The 21,453-nt window shown below is 37.5% G+C and overlaps 1 protein-coding gene and 1 pseudogene across 8 annotated transcripts in view; one reads left to right on the forward strand and one right to left on the reverse strand.

Moving 5' to 3' along the window:
- The window catches only part of KLHL32 (kelch like family member 32), a 180,388-nt gene that overhangs the window by 75,319 nt on the left and 83,616 nt on the right, over positions 1 to 21,453 (forward strand). For all 8 annotated transcript variants that reach the window (XR_004950742.1, XR_004950743.1, XM_036220168.1 and 5 more), the window contains exon 5: positions 17,767 to 17,865. Coding sequence is in view for 5 of the 8 variants with exons in the window: in XM_036220168.1 (XP_036076061.1) it covers positions 17,767 to 17,865 (99 nt within the window). In the remaining 3 variants the exon portion in view is untranslated. The remainder of the gene's footprint in view (positions 1 to 17,766; positions 17,866 to 21,453) is intronic.
- LOC118606521 lies at positions 13,462 to 13,580 on the reverse strand (annotated as a pseudogene).

Raw genomic sequence — 21,453 nt, forward strand, 5'->3', positions numbered from 1 at the left:
GGAACAAATTTGGGAGAAATTTTTCTTAAATGTTTTTATTGGGAGCAGTGTTAAGACTATTCAGTGGTTTAACTATTTTAGCTGTAGGGTCCTTTTTGCACCTACAGAAAACAAAGAGGCCCCCGAGGTACCTGCACTGTACCCTAGGCTCTAGAGGGCACAGTCTAAAATCAGCATTCTAAGGAAGAACATTTTGAATTGTGCAGAAAGTGATCATTTTTTCCTCACCTCAATTCTTGTCAGAGCTGTGCCAGAATTCATAACTGAACTGTTGACATGGAAAGTTTGAGAAGAGTGAAATGAAGGGAGGAAGTTTGAATTCCATCAGCGACTTTTTGCTTTCTTAGATCTTTTGAAACTACATCATTTGTCTTTGGAGAGATTTTCTTTTTTATCAGTGGATTATTGAAACAAACAAGCAAGCAGATGTGTCTGCTTACTGTTTTGGGGTGAAGATGTTACATGTTTCCATTTGTGGTTTTATAGAATGTGTTGATCAATTTCACAGACAAGAACCATATGCCAAATGGAATTTTTATTGCTTCTCAAGATATCAAGTAAAATAATAAAGCCCGAAATGATTGGGTGGTCAAAAGTGGCAAAGACAGATTGGAGACCTGGTTGTTTATTGTGAAAAAATGAGAAGTGAGATTTTAGAAGTCCAGTTTAGACTGATCCCTCCCCACCTCCTCCTCCCCTGCAAAGCTTACCTTTCTCACCTGCAGACCCAAGGACAAGTTCACTGGGCCCAAAGCATGTCTGTTCCTCAGGGAAGACAGTTAATTCAGACAAAGTGAAGTCATGTAGAGCAAAATCAGTTCTAACTGACAGTCTCTTCTTCATGGCAGGCTGTTCTCCCTTTTTAAATGTGCGTGCTATGTGGTCAGACTCTAGTAAAGGTGTAGTTTATATTGCAGGAACTAGAAAGCCATTTGCTCAGCACTTCAGTGTCTAAAACATCTCTGTGTGAGGTAGCTATGGCCACACTTCAGAGATCACCTTTGTAATTTAGTAATAAATTTGATATTTCAACTTAAAAAAAATATTTCTGGGATTTTCTCTAATAATATGTAAGGCTCCCAGGCAGGTCCAGAAATGGCTTGAGAATACAAATAGGGGTGATTGACTTTGGCATTTATTGTGATTAGCAGGTAGGGCTGGAGGGTTCCCCACAAGGACAGGGTCTTGCATGCTTTGAACTTCCCACCAGCACCAAGGGAGAGAGCACTCAGACTTTGTTGTACTTTTTCCCATTTGTGGGGCAAACAGGGAAGAGGGAATGGTGGGACTTGAAAGCTGTCAGGAGTCAAACATCGCAAATGGAGTCAGACTCTGTTACATTAGGCTAGCATTCTACTTGAGTAATAGTCACGTTTCAGGCAAAGATATTTTCCTTTGGGACATTGTGAAACTCAGTTACTTAATGAAAACAAAATGTGTTTGAATAATATACTTACGGCATTTATAATCTTTCTTGGAATCAATTCTGTGCGTAGGAACCCATCGTAGGCCAGGGTGCTTGAGCTCATGTGTACAAAACATGCTCACTGATAGCACTATGAGGGGCTCTGGCTAGCTGAGATGATATTACATGACAAAGATGGGCATGGCCCATCTGTCTTTTAACCTTATCTTCCTTATGTGAAACTCCATTCAGATGAACTAGACTTGTTGCCCTTCTTTCTTTCACTCTCCTTCCAGCTCTCTTTACCTTCCCCCTTCACTTACTGCCAGTATAGGCAATAGAAGGAAAAGTATTTCCTGTATGCTCTTGATAATGGTTTTATTGTCATAGTGGGGGCAATAAACAACTGATCTTTTTCAGTTGACATTCTGCTTGACATTCTACTCCAAAGTAGAATCGGCTAATACCCAGCAACTCAAATAGTAGGTCAGCCACTTAGTTAACTCAGGCTGAAGTTTGCACTTCTGTGCACTTGTTCCTCTTGAATGTTGCCAAATATTTTATATTTTATGGTGTCCATATGAAATTTTTCCTTTGCTGTGGTACATGAGCCATTTGCTCAGTAACTGCTGTTTTGGAGTATTTCTACTCAGAAATCATTACAATTGTGTTCTTTCTTGATCATTGGAACTTCTGAGTGTTGGCTACACTCAGAATCATTCCCTAAGGAAATTCTTACCCTTCCTTTAGGTCTTCCATCAAATCACCTCTTAGTTGAGGGAGGTTAACAGTTTATTTGGTTCAGAATCTTGATTAGCTTCTTAATTTGCATAAGATGTCAGCCTATTGATGTCTACTTAAAGTACATGAACTTTTCCCTTATTCAGTAAAAAAGAATGATTGTCTTCCAGCCTCAGCCTGCTTGCTGGACAGCTCTCACTAAAAATTCATTTTGTAGAAATTATACACATAATGGATTCCCAGAAGATATGCAGTCTATTCATCTGGCTTGATGGTTCTCAGCCTCATCTATCAGACCTTACTATTAAAAGGCGACCTTTACTATCCTGAAATGAAAATTTTAAATAATATAACCTACCTACACAAATTACTCTAAACATTGATAAGAATGCCTTAAACATATAAAAAGAACAAACAGAAGGTAAGGGTCAAATAAAAATAATTTGTATTTCAGTATGTACATGTTTGGGCAGAACTCTTCCAGAAGACGAAATAAAATAGTCACCTGTCTCCACCTACAGATAGCATTGCCATGCCTGGGACAGCCGCAGACAGTGCAGACTCACACATGAATGTTTTGCTGGCAACTGAGATACCACAGAGGCATGCTCAAGGTGACATGATTGTTTAAAATAGTGAACAACTCTTAGTTAAGTTCCATACAAAACAAAACATTAGTCTTCTCTTGATTTTTATTGTGGTAGTAGTCTTGAAAAATTTCGTGTATGTTGACACACAAACACAAATTGTGTTTATATGTAAAACAGAGTTAGATTCTAGGCTTAGATTTGTATAAATTAAGTTTTTCACTTATGTGCATGTCCAGAAGGGCACTCAAATGTGCAGGTGATAGGGCTGTTCTTTGTGGTTGTTGACCATTCTGTACATTGTATGACATCTAGCATCCCTGGCCACTGCTCGATAAATGTCAGTAGTGTCCCCCATGCCGAGACAACCAAAAATACCTGCACAAATTTCCAAATGGCTCCCTAGAAAGTTATACTGCCATCATTAAGAACCACTGCTCAGATATTCTAAATTTTATACCTGGATCAAGGTAAAAAGTCAGAATACAGAATTTCTGGGTTTTAAAGAATCTCTTTATTAACTTTTACTTTTTTATGCAATGCTCTATAAAATACACTTTCGAAAAGGCATTGAAAGTGTAGTCATTAAATGACATTTTTGATGTCTGCAGGAAAATTTCCATTAGATCTCAGAGCTTGGAGAAACTAGGATTTATTTTAGTGTTTTCATCTTGTATTAGGTTACATTTCCTTTTTAGTTTTGATGCTAGGATGCTTAGAGCCACATTTGTGGCCCACTTTTAATAATTATGAATTATGAAGATATATATGAATTATGAAGATATATATATATATATATCCTTTGCTGACATAGTATTTTTTCATTTCCTATTTTCTCTTAGCTCAAGTTATTTATGTTCCTAATTTTTTAATGCTCGGGTTGATGCCTCATATCCTTCTCAAAATGAGATACAGTATAAGTAAATCAATAAAGCAAATAGAGAGATTTGGGATCTCTGTCTGAAAGTTTCTGGAATCCCAGGGGGTACTATAATGTTATTTGTAGGCATGAATAATGGGTGCTATACCCCATTGGTTCTGCCTACAAAAATTAAATGTCTTCAAATCCCTAAGTTGTTCTATAATTAAGCCATTTCATTTGCTTCCTAAATTTTTTTCAGCCCTAAAAATAGGGGACATACAAATTCTGTAAAAAATAAATTACTGTTTTTCATCTTGGAAAATAAAAAAAATACTAAATGTTTATATAAATATAAATAAGAATAAAAGTGAAAATAAGTATTCACCCAAGTTCTCACTTACTTACACATTATATTTTATATTTCTGGGTTTTTTTCCCTGACCTTCGTCCATATGCCAAAGTAATTTTATGTATATTTGTGGTTATAATTTGCTTCATTTTCTGGAATTAGATAAAAGTATATTTATCCATAAATTCATAGTAAATAAATAATTCCACCTTATTGCAATCCATTTTTAAAACTTTGGATTGTTTTAAATAAATTCAGAGACCTGGAATTACTTGATCAAAAAGAGGAATGTATTTTTTGTGAATTGCCTTCTGAAAGAGTTTTACAATAGCTGCTGTTGGACAGTAAATTTTTTAAACTTCTTTCCTTAAAATAGAATTCTTGAGCCCTCTGCTGGAAGCATTTAATATTTGTATGAAGTGCTAGCATATGGGAGTTTTACAATCCTAAATACAAGATTTTTTAAAAGAAAACTAATTGATAGCAAAAACATATGGTCTTTGTGGTTAATTTCAAGATAAAAAACATAACTGGCCAAACAGAACTTTTGAGAAGATTTACACTGCAAGTAGATATTCTGTTTGAGCAGAATAATGGTGTAAACATTCAAATGAAAGACTAATTCAAGTGCACTGAATGTCCTACGTTAATTTGTGAACATAATATTTCCTTTGTATATGTCATAAAAACCATCCATTAATAGTTTATTCTCAAGTTGAGACTCATTAATTCATCAAATACTTAATTAGCACCTACTATGTGTTAAGGACTTACTAGAAGTTAGGGATGCATTTGATGAAAAAATGAGCACTGAATGCTTTCTCAGAGTGGGTCAAACAGTGATTGGAAATGCCAGACCAACACACCATTGCATTTCTTGGAAATGGATTGCCAAAGGCCCAAATTATTTGTGTATGGAGCATAGTGAAGTACCTGAGGATGTTCGATGCTCTAAAAGTTATGCTTGTTCAGATAAGAGAATTAATAATTGTACCTTAGTAATTCATAGAGTACTATCAGAAAAAACAATGGGTTAATTTGCATTTTACTTTGGAAGGAGAAAAAACAGCCATTTAATATGTGGTAATTGAATGACCATAGCTCCTGAAAAACGGATGATCGCCATGTAAATGTCAGGGTAGAAACAGTCTAGCACAGCTCAAAGAATGTAGCCTATGACCTTAGGTGGCACCAAACTTGATTCCAGCCTGTGGCAACTTTGGAGAATATGAGTTGAATCTCACTGTAAGTATCAACTCCACTGATTGTTACTGGAAAGATTACTGCTTCACTTCAAATCCATGATCCCAAATCTCAGTTGGATGCTCATTCTTGCCAGGCAATGCTAATCTGTTTCTGTGTAAGTTGCTTTCCCTCCTCTCATTTCTCTTCTCAAACCTGACCTCCCTTCTATTACCTTGCCTCCAGCAAACATGCCACAAGGGAAACTCACCTGCCCTGAGAAAATAGATGCAGGCAGGAAGATCATCTTTTTACTATCAAACCCAAACCTCGCTGTTTCTGTGAACTTATTTTGTGTATTTCCATCCTTTATGGTGGAAGAGATTGAGCTCTGGCTTCTACTCCCTCTTATCCTGTCAGACATCATTCCCATAATCCTTGTTTCTGTCTCTCCTGTCATCAGTTTCTCCTTCTCTGCTGGAACGTTCCCACCAGCATGTAAACATGCTCTATTGCTTATCTTTCAAAATCCAGTTCTTGTTCTTAAATTCTCCTTCAGCTACCATATATTTCTCTGTTTCTGTTCACAGTGGAACACATAAAAAGAGTTGCGTAAACATACTTGCTTCTATTCATTTTTCTTTACACTTTCCACTCATCAAGCCTGGAGACTTCCATCTTTAGCATTTCACAGAAACTTGTTCTTGACAGTCACAGATATTACTAAACCAATTAAACAATATCATCGTGACCTCTCAGCTTCATTTAGCACAGCCAGTCTGCTTCTCCATGGGAAGCCTTTTCTCTCTTGGCTTTTCGGACACCACACTCTATGGGCATTTATTCTGTGCCCCTGCTCCTTTCCCCATCATTCCTTTCTAGGTGTCTTTGCTTTCTCCTTTTCCCTTATGGGCTCTGAATTCCTCCTGTGTCACGATCCTTCTGTTTAGTCTAACCAGCTTCCTTGGGAGTGTCATCTAGACCTATGCTATTTGGTACAGTCTTATGCTGTTGATTTCCAGTCCCCACCTACACTCCAGACAAGGAATCTGCAAACTTTTTCAATGAAGTGCCAGATAGGAGATAACTTAGGTTTTGCAGGCCATATAAAGCTCTGTCATAACTACTCAACTCTGCTGTTGTAGCATGGAAGCAGCCAGAGACAAATATGTAAATGAATGAGTATGGCTGTATTCCAGTAAAACTTCATTTATGGATACTGAAATTTGAATTTCACTTTGTTCATATATCACAACATATTACTCATCTTTTGGATTTCTCCCAACTACTAAAAAAGTTAAAACCACACTTTGACATTAGCACCTAAAAAAATGAAATACTTAGGAATAAATTTATCAATTTATGAATAAGATCTGTCTGAGAAAATTATAAAACTCTGATAGAAAAAAACAAGGAAGAACTAAATAAATGGAGAAATATTCCACATTCATGGATAGAAAGGTTCCATATTGTTAAGATATCAGTTCTTCCCAGCTTGATCATCACAATCCTAATTATAATATCAGTAAGTTATTTTGTAGATATCAACAAACCGATTCTAAAGTTTATTCGGAGAGGCAAGACCCAGAATAGCCAACACATTATTGAAGAAGAACAAAGTCAAAGGACTGACACTACCTGCCTTCAAGAGTTACTATAAAGTCACAGTAATCAAGACAGTGTGGTATTGTTGAAAAAGTACAGTGGATCAATGGGACAGAATAGAGAGCCCAGAAATAGGCCCATATAAGTTATGTCAGCTGATCTTTGACAAAGTAACAAAGGCAGTATAATGGAATAAAGATAGTCTTTTCAACAAATTGAACATCTGTTGAAACATCTGTCTGAAGTAGAAAAGTTGTTCGACTAGAACATGCAAAAAAATTAGACAGAGACCTTATATCCTCTACAAATAATTCATTCGAATGATCATATACCTAAATATAAAATACAAAACTATAAAACTCCTAGAAGATAACAGAGGAGAAAACCTTGATGACCTTAGATATGGTGATGACTGATGATATCTTAGATACAACACCATAGGCATGACGCATGAAATAAATAATTGATAAGGTGAACTTTATTAAAATTAAAAACCGCTCTGCAAAATGCAGTGTCAGCAGAATGAAAATACAAGCCAAGGACTGGAGAAAATATTTGCATAAGACACATCTCACAAAAGTAAACATATTCTTACCATACAATCCAATAGTCACGCTCTTTGGTATTTACCAAAACGAGCTGAAAGTTTAACGTCCACAGAAAAACCTGCACACGAATGTTTATAATACCTTTATTCATAATTTCCATAACTTGGAAGTAACCAATATGTCCCTCAGAGTTGAATGGATAAACTGTGGTCTGTCTAGACAGTGAAATATTATTCAGCGCTAAAAAGAAATGAGCTATCAAAGACATAGAGTAAACTTATGTGCATATTACTAAATGAAGGAAGCCGATCTGAAAAGTCTACATACTTTGAGTTATGACTATATGAAATTCTGGAAAAGGCAAAATTAATGGAGACAGTAAAAAGATCAGTGGTTGCCAAGGGTCGGAGAGAGGAGGCCTGAATACACAGAGTACGGGATTTTTAGGGCAGTGAAAATAACTCTCTATGGTACTGTAATGGTGGGTACATGCCATTTTACATTTATCCATACCCAACATCAAGAGTGAATCCTCATATAAACCATGAAATTTGAGTGAAAATAATGTGTTAATATAGGTTCGTCGATTATAGCAAATGTACCACTCTGGTGGGGGATATTGATAATAGGGGAGGTTATGCATCTGTAGGAGCAGAAGGCACATGGGACTCGCTGTACTTTCTACCCAATTTGTGTGAACCTAAAAGTGCTCTAATAATTTAGTTCTATTAATGAAAAAAACATAATTAAATTTTTAAAAATGCAAGTAAAGCAATGTTCTTAAACTATTCTTAGCTCACAGGCCATACAAAAGTATGAGATGGGAAAATTTGTTCTGGGGTTTATAGTTTGCCAATTGGACTCATACTTTTCTGTTTAGTTGACATCTCTAATGTGGATAACTAATAGGCATCACAACATATCCCCAAAAGGAACTCTTGATCTCCCCTGCAAACCTCTTTCTTCCTTTGTTTTACTCTTGTCAGTTGACGGCACCACAGGCTAGCTGCTTGGCCCAAACCTGGAGTCTAAGTACTGTGAAATGAGGAAACTTGTGGTCATATCCACGGTGCCTAGCAAGGTGCCTGGAACACTGTGGGCACTCAAAAAAGATGTGCAAATTGAATGGGTGAATTTCTCTGGCTTGCAGGGGTGAGGAGTGGGGAAGGGTGTGAGAAGGGGAGATAATATATGAAATTACCTCACATGTACCTGATACGTGGTAGGCAGTGTGTAAACACTAAAATTAGCAGTCTTATTTGTGAAGTAGATTTATTTGTTCATGGAATTAACAATAACAGTAACAGCTACATTCTTTTTTACCCTATAAAATATGCCAGGCATTATTCTAAGAATTTTACCTGGGTTATCTCATTTTTTCATTATATAGACTCCATAAAGGTAGGTAGTAGTCATCCATTTTACGCAATGATGCTAAAAACAAACATGTCAGTGACTTGGCCACGTTTCTACAGTGGACCCTAGAGCCATATTTTACTTCCATTCCTTATAAAGCAAATGTGAGGAATTCCCCCAAATAAACCTGGAATTGGATATTTTTTCAAATGAAGAATTATTTCACGGCTTCCCTGCGTGAAATGAGGCATCCCCAGCCAAGTGCTCCTGCAGTGTACTGGGCCCGCTGCTATCTTAGCATGAATTGCACCACAGTGTAATCATTCCATTTGGCTCTGCTCCTGTCTTTGCTCAAGCACCCAGCAGTAACACAGTATTAGCCAGCTATAAATGAACATTGGCATCAGCCCTATTCATTCTCCCAGAGACTTTCCATCTTTGGACGTCAGTATTTTAAAGTAATATTTCTTTCTTCTTTAGTTTTGCTAGCATTGTAAGAAACTAGCTCTGTGTGGAGAAGCCCAGCTTCATTAATAAAGCTCTGTGGGATGAAACCTCCCATGTTCATCACACTTGAAAGAGCACTGGTTATAAAAGTAAGTCTTAATAATTAATTTGACTTTTCTTATAACCTGTAATAACATTCATGTTTCATTATATTTAATTGCTGGGACTACTTCTTTCTCTTAGAGTTAGAAACTATCAAAATTTGTTCTGCTTTCTCAAATAATTAGGCCACTTTTTTGGTAATGTAAGTATATATAATTTATCTTTACGTTTTGTTACATAATATATTTTGTTAAGTTAAACATAATGAAGAAAACTATGTTGGAAATTACTAGCTGACAGAACTATTAATCTCAGAGCGTTGAAATGCCGAAATCATGTTAATGGAGCAAGAGCCCCCCCTAAAGAGGTTTGTTCATATAATATGAATGAACCAAGTTTTTTCATATGAAGAATTATTGCAACTTCAATGAAATGAGCCATCCTCAGCCACATGCCCCTGTAGCACCCTATGTTGATTAATATCTTTGCATTAATTATACCACAGCTTAATAATTCCATTTGACTTCTATCTTTACTCAAGCATCTGGCTAGAGTATTTAATACATCATCCTTCCACATGTCCTAAAATAGAAAAGGAAGAACCAATATCAGTGGCAGCATCTATAGCCTGGAAAATTCTCTAAATTGCATTAATGGTAATAAACAAAATTTTTGCAGAACAGCATGTAGTTTCCTGGTAGTGTACTTATCTCTTCCAAAGGGGTTTTTTTGTTTGTTTGTTTTTATTTTTCGTTTTTTGTTTTTTGGCATCTTAGAGAAGGCTATGCTTCTGCCGTCTGCCTGTAACCATGGAAATTCAAATGAACTAAAAGAGGATAAACATGTGAAGGAAAGTAATAGCATCTCAAAGCGATTTCTACACCTTTCTTTTTTTACTAGGATATGTTTATTATTTTACCTTTATGGTTTTTAACTTTCTTTTAAAATATTCTGAAAATCAAATGTTTTTCTCTTTTTTTCATGTTCTAATAGATAGAAAAATTGATTGCTTTTTTATAAATTGAAAATAAATTAGTACTTTTAAATGTTTGATGTTGGAATCTTTTAGAAATTTGTACAAGTATACTTATTATGTTTGGAAGAAAGCCACCTGACAAAATTTGTAACTTAAGAAATCAATAATCAAATCACAAATTCATTATTTATTTATAACACCTAACCTAAAGATTACCTTTATTTGGACATATTATTACAACAGTTAGCTGAAATGTCTATTGTGTCTTTTTATTTAACTCATTCAATTAGATAATTCTTGATGAGAATTAACATGGAGTCTTTTTGATATCTTTTAACATTTCCCCCAGGAACTGTATTTTTCACACCTGTGAATTTTAATAAATCTAGAGGGCTTTTCTAGGATGCTCAACAGCAATGAACATAAAATAGGGTGGACCCTGCCATCAAGGTTTCATAAGTACAACAAGAGATAAGATACATGCATAATTCATTTGGGACTAAAACACTTAGTCGCATGGAAAAGAAATGTAATAGTTAACGTTTAGTCCAGATTTACCATACACAGATACTGTGTTAAAAGCCATGGCCTACTCCCTGAACGCCTACATGATATCCATTTCGTCTTTTTTCTTTATACAGAATCCAATTTGATTTCGGACAATAGTGCATCTAGCCATAAAAACTCAATTTCCTTGGTTCTTTTACAGCTATAGGTAGCCACATGACCTAGAACTGGCTGTGGAAGGTAAATGCAAGTCTGTGTGGCAGTGTTTGTAGAAAATCTATTGTTTTCTGATATATAATGACAGATTTAGCTGGCAGATGGTTTTTGTTTGTTGGCCTTTGTTTTCTTTCTGCCTTGAATACAGATATAATGTCTGGATGTATGGCAACTGTTTTATTACCATGAAACCACAGGCTAAGATTAGCCAAGTAGGAAAATAAAAGTTTTCTTGTATGGTTTGTTGGTACTTCAAGCTGCCTAATACATGTTTTGTGAGAAAATTAATTCTCAAACTTATTTCAACCATTTTGTTGACACATGGCCATATTCAATTGTAATGATATGTACATATTTTCTCAGTCTTTCAAGATTGGTATTATTTTCATTGTACAGATGACAACACTGAGGCACATAGAATTGAGTCATTTTCTCAGTCTCATTCTGCCAGCAAGCATAGGCTAAGCCAGGATGTGAAGTTAGGCGGTGTGAGCTAGAGCCCCTGGAGGTCATCTAGACATCTGTGGTAGTTTAGAGTCCCAGGAGATTAATTCTGGCTGGAGGATGGTATGAGGGAAGATCTTACAAACCTTTGTATAGGAGATGGACTTAGAGTTGAATATTGAAGAGTGGGTAGGATTTTGACATATGGAAATTGAAGAAGTTAGTAGAACATTCAAGGTGGAGAAAAAACTGTTGCCTGAGTATGGAGAAGTGGGGTACAGGCTTTAGCAAAGGGACCATCAGGTTGCAGAATTGGAAATAAGTTTTAGAAAGTAGGTTGGGGCCACATTGTGAGAGTTTTTAAATACGAGAATGTAAAGTGTGAATAACATTCAAAAATTGGGACCTGATTGGTGGACAGCTACTGAATTCTAAACAATATTGCTCAAATCAGGCACTTCAACAGAAATATTTATGAACATTCCTCAAATGATAGAGACATTTAGAAAGTAGAGTTCATATGTTTTATTATCTTTACTTGATTTATTTTTTTCTTTCCTAAAAATAAACTTAAGGTGTCAGTTATAGAGGTGCAATATAGGAGTAATACAGAAAATTCTTTCGCTTTAAAACATAGGCGCCACCTTGTGGATAAAATCCTTAGTGAATTGGCTTTGACACAAAAACTTAAATTGATGACCTTTTCTCATGGCTAGATCTTAGGGTTCATATTCTGTCTATAAGAAGTATCTTGAAGAACTTTATGTAAAAGTTTATGTGTCTTGAATATCTGGTCATTTAAAAGTTGCTTATGCTGTTGTATTAAATTTACTTGATGGTTTATAAGTTCAAAATCGTGATAACTTTCCATTTTGCTATACTATACTAAAAAACGTGTGTGTGTGTGTGTGTGTGTGTGTGTGTGTAATCACAAAGAAACAACATATAAAGAAGAGGGAAAATGTGCTCATTTGTTCTTATAAATAGTGCTGGGCACCTCGATTTTGCAGCTGCAAGGGTGCTTGTGTCGCTGTGTGCAGAGTTCTATGTTTAGTAAAGACCTTAGTCGCTTGGCTTCAATATGTTCAGCTCCTTCAGGCTACGCTATCCACAAACCCAGGAGTAAGTAATTTAAATGTTTCCTAAAGCAAGAAAAGAGGAAGATAGCTCTGAAGATACAAAATTTTCTGAAGATGCTAACTTACCTGTTCATAAGACAGAAAAAAAAAAGGTCACACGGACTTTTCCATGACTGTTAAAGACAATTTCTACTAGTAGCTAATCCAAGGAGCAATGTAAAAGTAGGAAGGAAAATAAAGAAAAGAAAAAGAACCAGATGGAATTGAGAGGGTGGATGCTTGGTGAGATGGGAGGACGAGCTGAAGAAGGAAAGGCAAGGATGCCGTGTGGTCTGTGTGCCACATCAGTCTTAGCCCTGCCCTCCCAGACCCCAGCCAGGGGAAGTTTGGGCAGTGATAGAGATGGTCTCTCTCGTTATGTCCTGTGCAGAAAGTCACCTGATACCCGACACTCCTCTTCCATTTGTTTCTGGCCCCATGTCTTGCCTGAGGATATTGCTGGGACCAGGAGCTGCAGTCTCATTCCATTGGAGGACCTTCATTAGGGTCACAGTTTCAACTCTTTACTACCAACCCTGCTCATATTGGTGACCAGGGGACACATTTGGACTGAGTATTCAAGAGTGCTTTTTTTCAGCAGGGCAGGTGGACCACTTTATGACTGAATTCTTAGGCAGTAACTCTCACTGGTATCTTTGGGGACCGCCACCTTCTACTGCAGTTGTGACTCTTTCCTCTTACTTTTCACACCACCCAGTGTCACCCAGACCACAACCATATGCCCCTTGTTATCCCCGGTTGTTCAAAATGAGTTCAGAGTCTCAATATTTGGGGAAGAGTCAGCAGTGGACATTTCCTCAGTTTACCTGACCTAACTTGCCATTAGCTACAGGAGAAGTTCCACAGTAAGATTATCATCTCCCCAACTGGCACTCTCCATCTGCCTCTTTTTTTTTTTTTTTTTTTAAGACAAGGCAACCCTTAGTTGATCTCACAGATTGCAAGGACCTTGTCAGCTTACAATCCCTTATTTTTTTTAATTTTTTTATTTTTTATGCCTACAGCACCTGGTCTTCCTAGGTGGTCTCCCATCCAAGTACTAACCAGGCCCAACTCTGCTTAGTTTCTGAGATCAGACGGGATTGGGCTTGTTCAGGGTAGCATGGCCATAGACTCCATCTGCCCCTTTCAAGTTCAGCCTCTGTATTCTGCTGCCTAGGGGTCAGGTGTGAGTAGGTGGTAGAGAGAGAATATTCCATACGGGTGGCTCTGTGAACAAGAGGCACTCATGCCCCACCTAAGATCACATCAAAACCTCTTTATCTAATCCGAAGAAGCCCCAGTTTCGTCTCCACCCAAGCAGGTGAGCATCATTGAGGAAAGAGGGAATGCCCACCCCAGTTAGGTGCCCTTAATGGTTTCACCTTCCCCTGTGCAGGACCACTTGGCTTTTTGTATCCTATACTTCTTGATTGCTGTTGTTATTCAGACATTTGTCTTGTCCGTTGTTGATGCCTCCATCTGAGCTAAGTTCCTCCAGTTTGATGAGTGGTGGGATGTGTCAAGCACTAACATTAGCTCTTACTTCACCACTCTCTTCTCTGAACTCTCAAGGAACTTTATCCTTTCCTATAAGTGGTCCTCAGGTAGATTCTCCTTCCTTCTGTCTGTCCTGCTTTGAGCACCAGCATTAAGTATTGGTGGATATATGTCTTTGAAAGGCCCAAATGTAATGAACATATATTTGCAGCAAAGCTGGCTTAGTTGTCCTCCATAAATGAGCATGTTTGAGATCCCTTCCTTCTACAGAAAGCTTTTCTTCGGCTAGTTCTTCTAAGCGATGATAGACAAATTCACCATTTTATAAAACATGAGGAGATTGAACCTTTGTATTCCTGCTCAAACACAAATTCTCTAGAAAAATATATTAGGACAGCCAGTCACTAGAAGCAACAAAGCCGAATTGAAAAAACTCTTGTGCAAATGGGGCTTGCAAACGCTAGTTTGGTTTCCATAAGTGAGCTTTCCTGGTAGGGTTTCTTTCTTTCTTTCTTTCAAACCGTGCCCTTTAAAAGCATTCAGGTATTTTCTGTGCTAAAATATCTTTTAGAGAAACCTGTTATAAGAGGGGAGGGGACAGGGATTGCAGAACAATAAAACAAGAAACAAAGACAAAAATAATCCTGGTGTGGGTTTTCGTGTGAAGGTTTCTTGAAGTGAATCTGCTGGACATGTTACACACGCTGTGGAATTTTCATCTTGTCTCTCTGTGATATCTGTCTTTGTGTTTGGCATTACTGAGCCTTGGAGGTTATCATGAATACCAGTTGTGTGAAATAAGCGCAACTGACAGGATTTAAAGGCTAAGACTAACCTTTATAATCCGTCTATTCCCCATTCTGTGCCTTAGGCCGTGCCTCTTATACCAGAATGTACTACATTCTTGCTCCTGTGATGGGAGTTGCGGTAATTTCCTGAATGTCAATCAGGGCTTCTCTGCTTGAGGAGTTGGAGGGTTTCAGGGGTCTCCTTCTGACTAGAAGGGAAAGAAGCTGTAAAAAATTTTCAGAATATGGCAAGTGTTGGTATTTTTGCGACATGTACTTAACTTTTTCACTTCTTTAAATAGCTCAGAAATATACTTTATAGTTATTTTTCATTATTCCTCTTATGTTAAATTAATAAAATTCTGAATTTAAATATATTTCTAGAGCTGTTATTTATCAATAATTTATTATAAACTCATCTTCATCATTAAGTGAAAGCTATGTGTTGGACATGGTTCTAAGTACTGGGATTACAAAATAGATGAAGTCCCTGTTCTGTATCTTATATCCTGTGAGTGGAGAAACAGAAAGTAATCAAATGGACAAAATATGTACTATATTGAGAAGTGGTAAGTGCTATGAAGAAGACTAAGCAAAGGAAGGCAATAAGGAAAAGGGGTGATGGCCAGTGAGGTACTATTTACACAGGACCATCAGAGAAGGCCTCTCAGGTGAGAGGTATCTGAGCAGAGGTCTGAAGGATGTGAAAGGAATGAGCCATGCTGATATTTTGAGGAAGAGTGATCTAGGCAGAGAAAACAGTTGTAAATACTAGAGTGCTCAGGATATTCAAATAACCTTTTATGTTACAGTGAAGACTCTGGATTTGGGTTTTTGTTTTTTTTTTCCAATAGCTAAAAAGTCATTGGAGAGTTTCGAATAGAGGAGTAACATAATTTCATTTATTTCTTTAAAGGACCAGTTTGATTAAAAAGTATGAGGGGGCAAAGAAGAAAGCAATTTAATCATTTGGAGGCTGTTATAATAACTCTAGGAAGAGAGTGGATTGGACTGGAGTGGTAATGATAAAAGTAGTACCAAGCGATGATTGACTCTGGAACTATTTTGAAAATAGAGTCATCAATAGGAGTGGCTGATGGATCAGATGTGAGACACGAGGAACACGAGGAATAAAGAATGGCTCTGGGGTTTTAGCTTAAACAACTGAGAGTTGCTGTTTGCTGGGATAGGAGCATGTTTGGTGGTTAACGGAGAGGATCAAGATTTTAGTTTTGGGCATATTCAGTTTGAGCTGCCCATTAGACTTCCAAGAGGCAATATTGCATAAGCAGTTTTAAAGTCATGGGATTCCATGAGATCATCCACAGAGTGAGCAGAGAGAGGAAAGAAGAGATCTGAGAACTGAGTGAACTCTGGGCATCTCCAAAGTTTACAGGTGGGGAAGGAGATGGAGATGGAGTGGTTAGTGAAGTGGAAGAAACCAAGAGAGGGAGCATTGTCCCAGAAGCAAGGGAAAAAGTCATTCTGTAAGGAGAGCAATCAATTTTACTAACTGCTGCTGGCTTGAATGAAATTAATTATTGAGAAGTGGCCATTGGATTTGGTCATTGGATTTGGAGGTCACTGGTGATATCAGCCAAGAGCATTTTTAGAAGAACAATATGACCAAAACTTGACAGGGGCGGGTTCAAGAGAAAACAGAATAGAGCAAATAGCGGCGTTTTATATGGACCACTCTCCTGAGGAACGTTGCTATGAAGAGGAGCGTGGAGAGGGCTGTGGAGTCAAGGGAGGAGATTTTTATTTCCTAAGATAAAATCTATAGTGGCATATTTGTATGCTGATGGGAATTATCATCCAGGAGGAAGAACGGATAACAACGCAGGAACGAGAGGGGACACTTGCAGGCAGAAGGGATCGTGATCTAGTATGTCGGTGTTGAGATAAGCGAAACGTGTGGCCACAGATGGGGTAGGTGGGTTGGTAGATTTGGTAGTGAGAGCCTTTGGAAGATCATGAGGTTAGAGTAAGGAGAGAAAATTGAGGAGAAAGGTGCGTGTGAGAAGCAGAATGGAAACGTGAATTGACCACATCAGTGTTTCTCATGCTTCCCTGTGGGTCAGAACCACTGGGGGCGTTGTTAAAACACCAGTCTCTGGACCTCACCCTGAAAGTTCCCAATTCAATTAGGTGTGGGTTTTACAATTTTTACAAGTTACCAGGTGATGCTGATGCCACCGGTCTAGAGACTCCGCTGTGGGAACCACCAGGTTTAAGAAGTGGGAAATAAGTTAAGGTGTCAAAAGCAGCTCTCAAGGCCTCCCTGTGCCTGGCAGTCAGGCATGTGAACTTAGTCAATGTGGTTGCATATTTTTCTTCAGCCCTGTTCAGCAGCTCAAGAACTGGCAACAATAGGTACAAAGTTGGACTAAACCAGAAAAAAAAAAATGAAGAATTGATATCAGCAGTATATTTAGAAGTTTTACTTCTCTTTCATGTCTTTGTATTCTGAAGATGCTATTTCTACATCTTTCATTTGAAACAGAAAGGATTAAAGAACCTGCGATTGAGAAAGAGAAAAATGAAAGTGTGGTTAATGTTTACTATTGTTGGACTTAGGACTACAATGGAGTAATATCCACCTCTGGTCTTATATTGTAAGGAGAAACATAAGCCTGCTTTTCCTAAAATACTTGTTATCCATAATGTTACACAATGCTGAAATACACTGTGAAAAACTAAAATTTGGGTTTTACAATTTTTATGAGATTATATTCATCACAAAGTGAATTCTAAGACTATTGTTCTTTGAAAATGTTCATATCATCCTACAAAAAATAAGTGCAGAGTCTTACACATAGGAAATGAGTTTTGGAAATGAGAAAGTTGTTAGAGTGAGGGCCACAGCTCATTAATCAGAATAGAAAAAAAAGAACTGACTTCCGTGATAAGGAACAGGATTCAGAGAGAGTAAGTTAAGCAGCAGTTTAAATATAGCAATGTATTTGCCTGTTAAGCAAGTGTTAATTTTTAAGTAACTGATAGTTTTCTTTTTATTAAAAAACAAAACAGATTTTGTTGGAGCCAGGCGTGATCCAGGATGTGTTAGCAGCTGGCAGTCACCTACAGCTGTTGGAGCTTCTCAATTTGTGTTCCCACTATCTCATCCAGGTATGTGAGCTTGCATCCTGCTAATAAGCGCTTCATATTCCTTCCCCTGCAGTCACAAGATGTACCCTACCAGGTAGAGCTCAGTGACGTGACAGGTAAAATGGAAGGGGGGGAGAATTGTGGCCTTTGCTGGTAGAATTTCTCCAGGATACAAGCTGAGGCTCCTATGAGACAGCTGCAACTCTCATGTCCTATTTCATGTCTCCCATCCTCCCTGCCCACCCCAGATCCTCACTACCCTTGGGCAGCAGAGTAACTCAACAACCATGCACAAGGTTCACTGCTGGGGTTGGGAAGATGTTGCTTGGTAGGGTCTTGATTTGAAGCAGTGTTGTCTAGTGTCCTCAAGGACATAACCACAAATGCATGAAAGGCTGGATGTCATTTCAATAAGAGTACCAAATATATATCACAAAGTCATATATAATTAATCACCACATGAACTTCCTAGTCAATAAATGCAGGGAAAGTGATGAGTGATCTGTGCATTCTTCCTCTGATTTGCTGGGATGTTCAGGAAAGGCTCTGTAAGGCAAAAGGAGAGAACATCTACTGTGTTCACCAATGTTTCACGTTCGGTCCTTATAACAACTTGGCACGTTTTCATAGGCAAAAAACAAAATAAAACAAAAACAAAAGATTTGAAGTATACCCAGGTGACATAGCCAGTCAGCGGTAAGCCTTTTTGATTCCAAAGACCATTTTTTTCTCTTGGCTGAAAACCCTTTGGCTCAGTAGGAAGATATGGGGCATCAAAGGCAAACAGTATGGCTGCGAAGCGCTTTTATTTCACCAAGAGTTAAGTACTAATTCCCTGTATTGGAAGTCTCCTATTACCTCCATTTGTATGAATTTTACTTGCATTTATTACAGTGTTATAACAGCAGTGCAAAATAGATTTTGAAAATGATAAATCTGCACAGTTTAATTCTACCATCCTTGTGCACATGAGTAAGTAGGAAACCCCTATTTGTTTTCCTGCCCCTTACTTTATTTCCTTCCTGATTATTTTTTCTAATTCTGAATATGACCTTTATTGTTGACTTCCATTACTCACGAGGCAGTTTCCAAAGCTCTTTCTCGTATATCATCTTATTTCATCTTCCCAGCAACCTTGGGAAATAGGAACCAGTGCTTCCCAGGGAGATAGTGGGAGGAATGTCAGCCACATTCATATAAGGAGCAATTCAAATACAGTATATGAACGTTTTATCATTATCTCAGCATATTTAAACTAACAGCAAATGTTTAACTACTTTTATCTTATTTTATTTTCTTTTCCCCTCAATATTGTTGGGTGGTATGGGAGAGCTGTTTTTAATCCCTTTCTACGAGTAGCAAATGGGAATAACATAGAAAGGTTACAAGACTTCAAAGGTGTGTGTTTGACTTGTGAAATTGAAATTACTTGTATTTGACATTTCTACATCAAATATTGCAGTTGAGCTTTCACTATCATCACCTGATTCACTTTTTCCATGGCAGGTAATAATCAATGCTATATGTTGACAAAAGTTATAGCACCACTTATGATACATGCTAAAATAGTGTGTATATGTAGAGGTGTATGTGTGTATACCTATACCTATAATTTTCTATAAATAAGAATTCCGGATGAACATGGGAAGTTCATGAATATTTTTCTCTATTCCATCGGATGAATTTTTTGAGATATCAAGTGACTTGTGCACTGTGGAATTTAATTTTCTTCATTATTTTGTTGAGGGAAAAGTATAGCTTGCATACAGATATATTTTGTGGACACTTCATTTATTATTAGCCTGCTTGAGTAGTGGTTGAAATTTGTGCTTTCTTTTCACCAATATGTTTTGATTTCAGTCTCTTGTGTAACTTTACCTTTTCATCTGTGATTGATGTAAGATGTCCAACATATGGAAGGAAACTTTGACTATAAGAGAACCAAAACCATGTGTTTATTGAAACCTTCATTATGCCAGTCTTTTAAAACTACATACCCCGTCTCTCTTTTAGGATTATAAAATTCCATAGGACTCTGTTCTACGTAGCTGGTCATGTTAGTATATTATTAATAAGCATGCATGACCTGTCAGACTTTTATCTGCTGTCTGAGATCCAGTCTCAAATAAAATATGAACAAATGATTCTTTCGCTTTCCCTTCTGCTCTTCTTCCTTGTCCATTGTACTCCTTTTAAAAATTTCATCAGAAGGATGTACCAATTCATTAAAGACCCGTTATTGTCTTTAAAATGAGTCCAGTAAAATGCATGAACTTCCTTGCTTTTCAGGATACATGTTTCCATACATACTGTTCACTATTTTAAATCTTATAAAGGAATCTCTGCAGACCATCCTCAGGAGTAATGGACTGCAGATGAACTGGTACCAGTGTGTCCACTGGTTTACTTGATCCCACAGATGAACATTACGAACTTTTGAATCCAATTCGTTTTCCCATGCTCTGGTTTTTCCGAGCCTTTTTAATTAGCTACTGAACCTCTCCACACATGCAATTCAAACTGAATGTGAGGAAACCTGCCCTTTTCTATATGTAGATAGCCCATAGATCCACTAATTGTCTAGAAATTTGGACATAGCCTTAGACTCCTTCCTCACCACCATGTCTAATCAGTTACCAAGCTAGGTTAATTCTGCCTCCCAAATATCTCTCAGACCTGATCTTTTTCTCCATCACTAATGTTATTCCCTTTCTGTAGATTCTCACCATTGTTGGCGGTAGGTTATAATGAGTTCATAATCTCCTCTGCAGGGGTTCATTTGTTTCTAGCCTCTATCCATGACAAACCCTAGTCTCCAGAGTGGAAAAACTGAAATTCAGAATTAGGATGTTGATCTAGTTTGGAAACCTCTACTGGCTTCCCTGGTCACCATTCAGGGTCATCATTTTACCTACAAAGATTCTTAGCTTCATCTTCAAGGCTAGGCCTCTTCCTCCCCAGGCCTAGCACCTTTCCAAGCCTGCTGTGTCCTGGACTCGAAAGCCTTCCTTTTATGTTGGGACTTGCCATCGAGGGAGAAGGCTAGGTGGTGGAGATCCTTATTGTCAGTCAGAGCCTTCAGTCGTATCCTTCAGATTATAACAAGGGGCAGGAGTAGGGAGAACATCACACACATACACACACACACCCTCTCACCCTCTCCTCTGCTGACACACAGTTGTGGTTAGATCAGGGATACTGACCACCGGATTTTGTGTTGTATCCCCTGAAGATGATTCATTGGGAGAAGAAGGCTTTGCTGAAAATGTCTTCTTTTGCAGTTAGCTTTTTAAAAAGTTAGTAATTTGTACCACCTCCCCCAAATTACAAATCGTACCTATATCTTTTTGATTGATTATCAAGTGTCCTTGTTTTTTCACCAAGTATCAGCCTTTATTATAATATGCAATTTAAATATATTGATAAGAAAGAACTTGTCAAGTAGATTTTCCGAATAAGGCCACCAAAGTGGTAAATAAACTCCTTTTGATAAGAATATACTTTTAGTATCTATTCCTAGGCAGCAGGTGGCAGTGTGAATCCACCAGAATCCAACAGTTAATTTAAAGCAAAAATCAGAAAAAATGAAAAGAAAAATTATTTATTTTG

The sequence above is a fragment of the Rousettus aegyptiacus genome, unplaced genomic scaffold (assembly GCF_014176215.1).
Source record: "Rousettus aegyptiacus isolate mRouAeg1 unplaced genomic scaffold, mRouAeg1.p scaffold_m13_p_1, whole genome shotgun sequence".
Taxonomy (NCBI): Eukaryota; Metazoa; Chordata; class Mammalia; order Chiroptera; family Pteropodidae; genus Rousettus; species Rousettus aegyptiacus.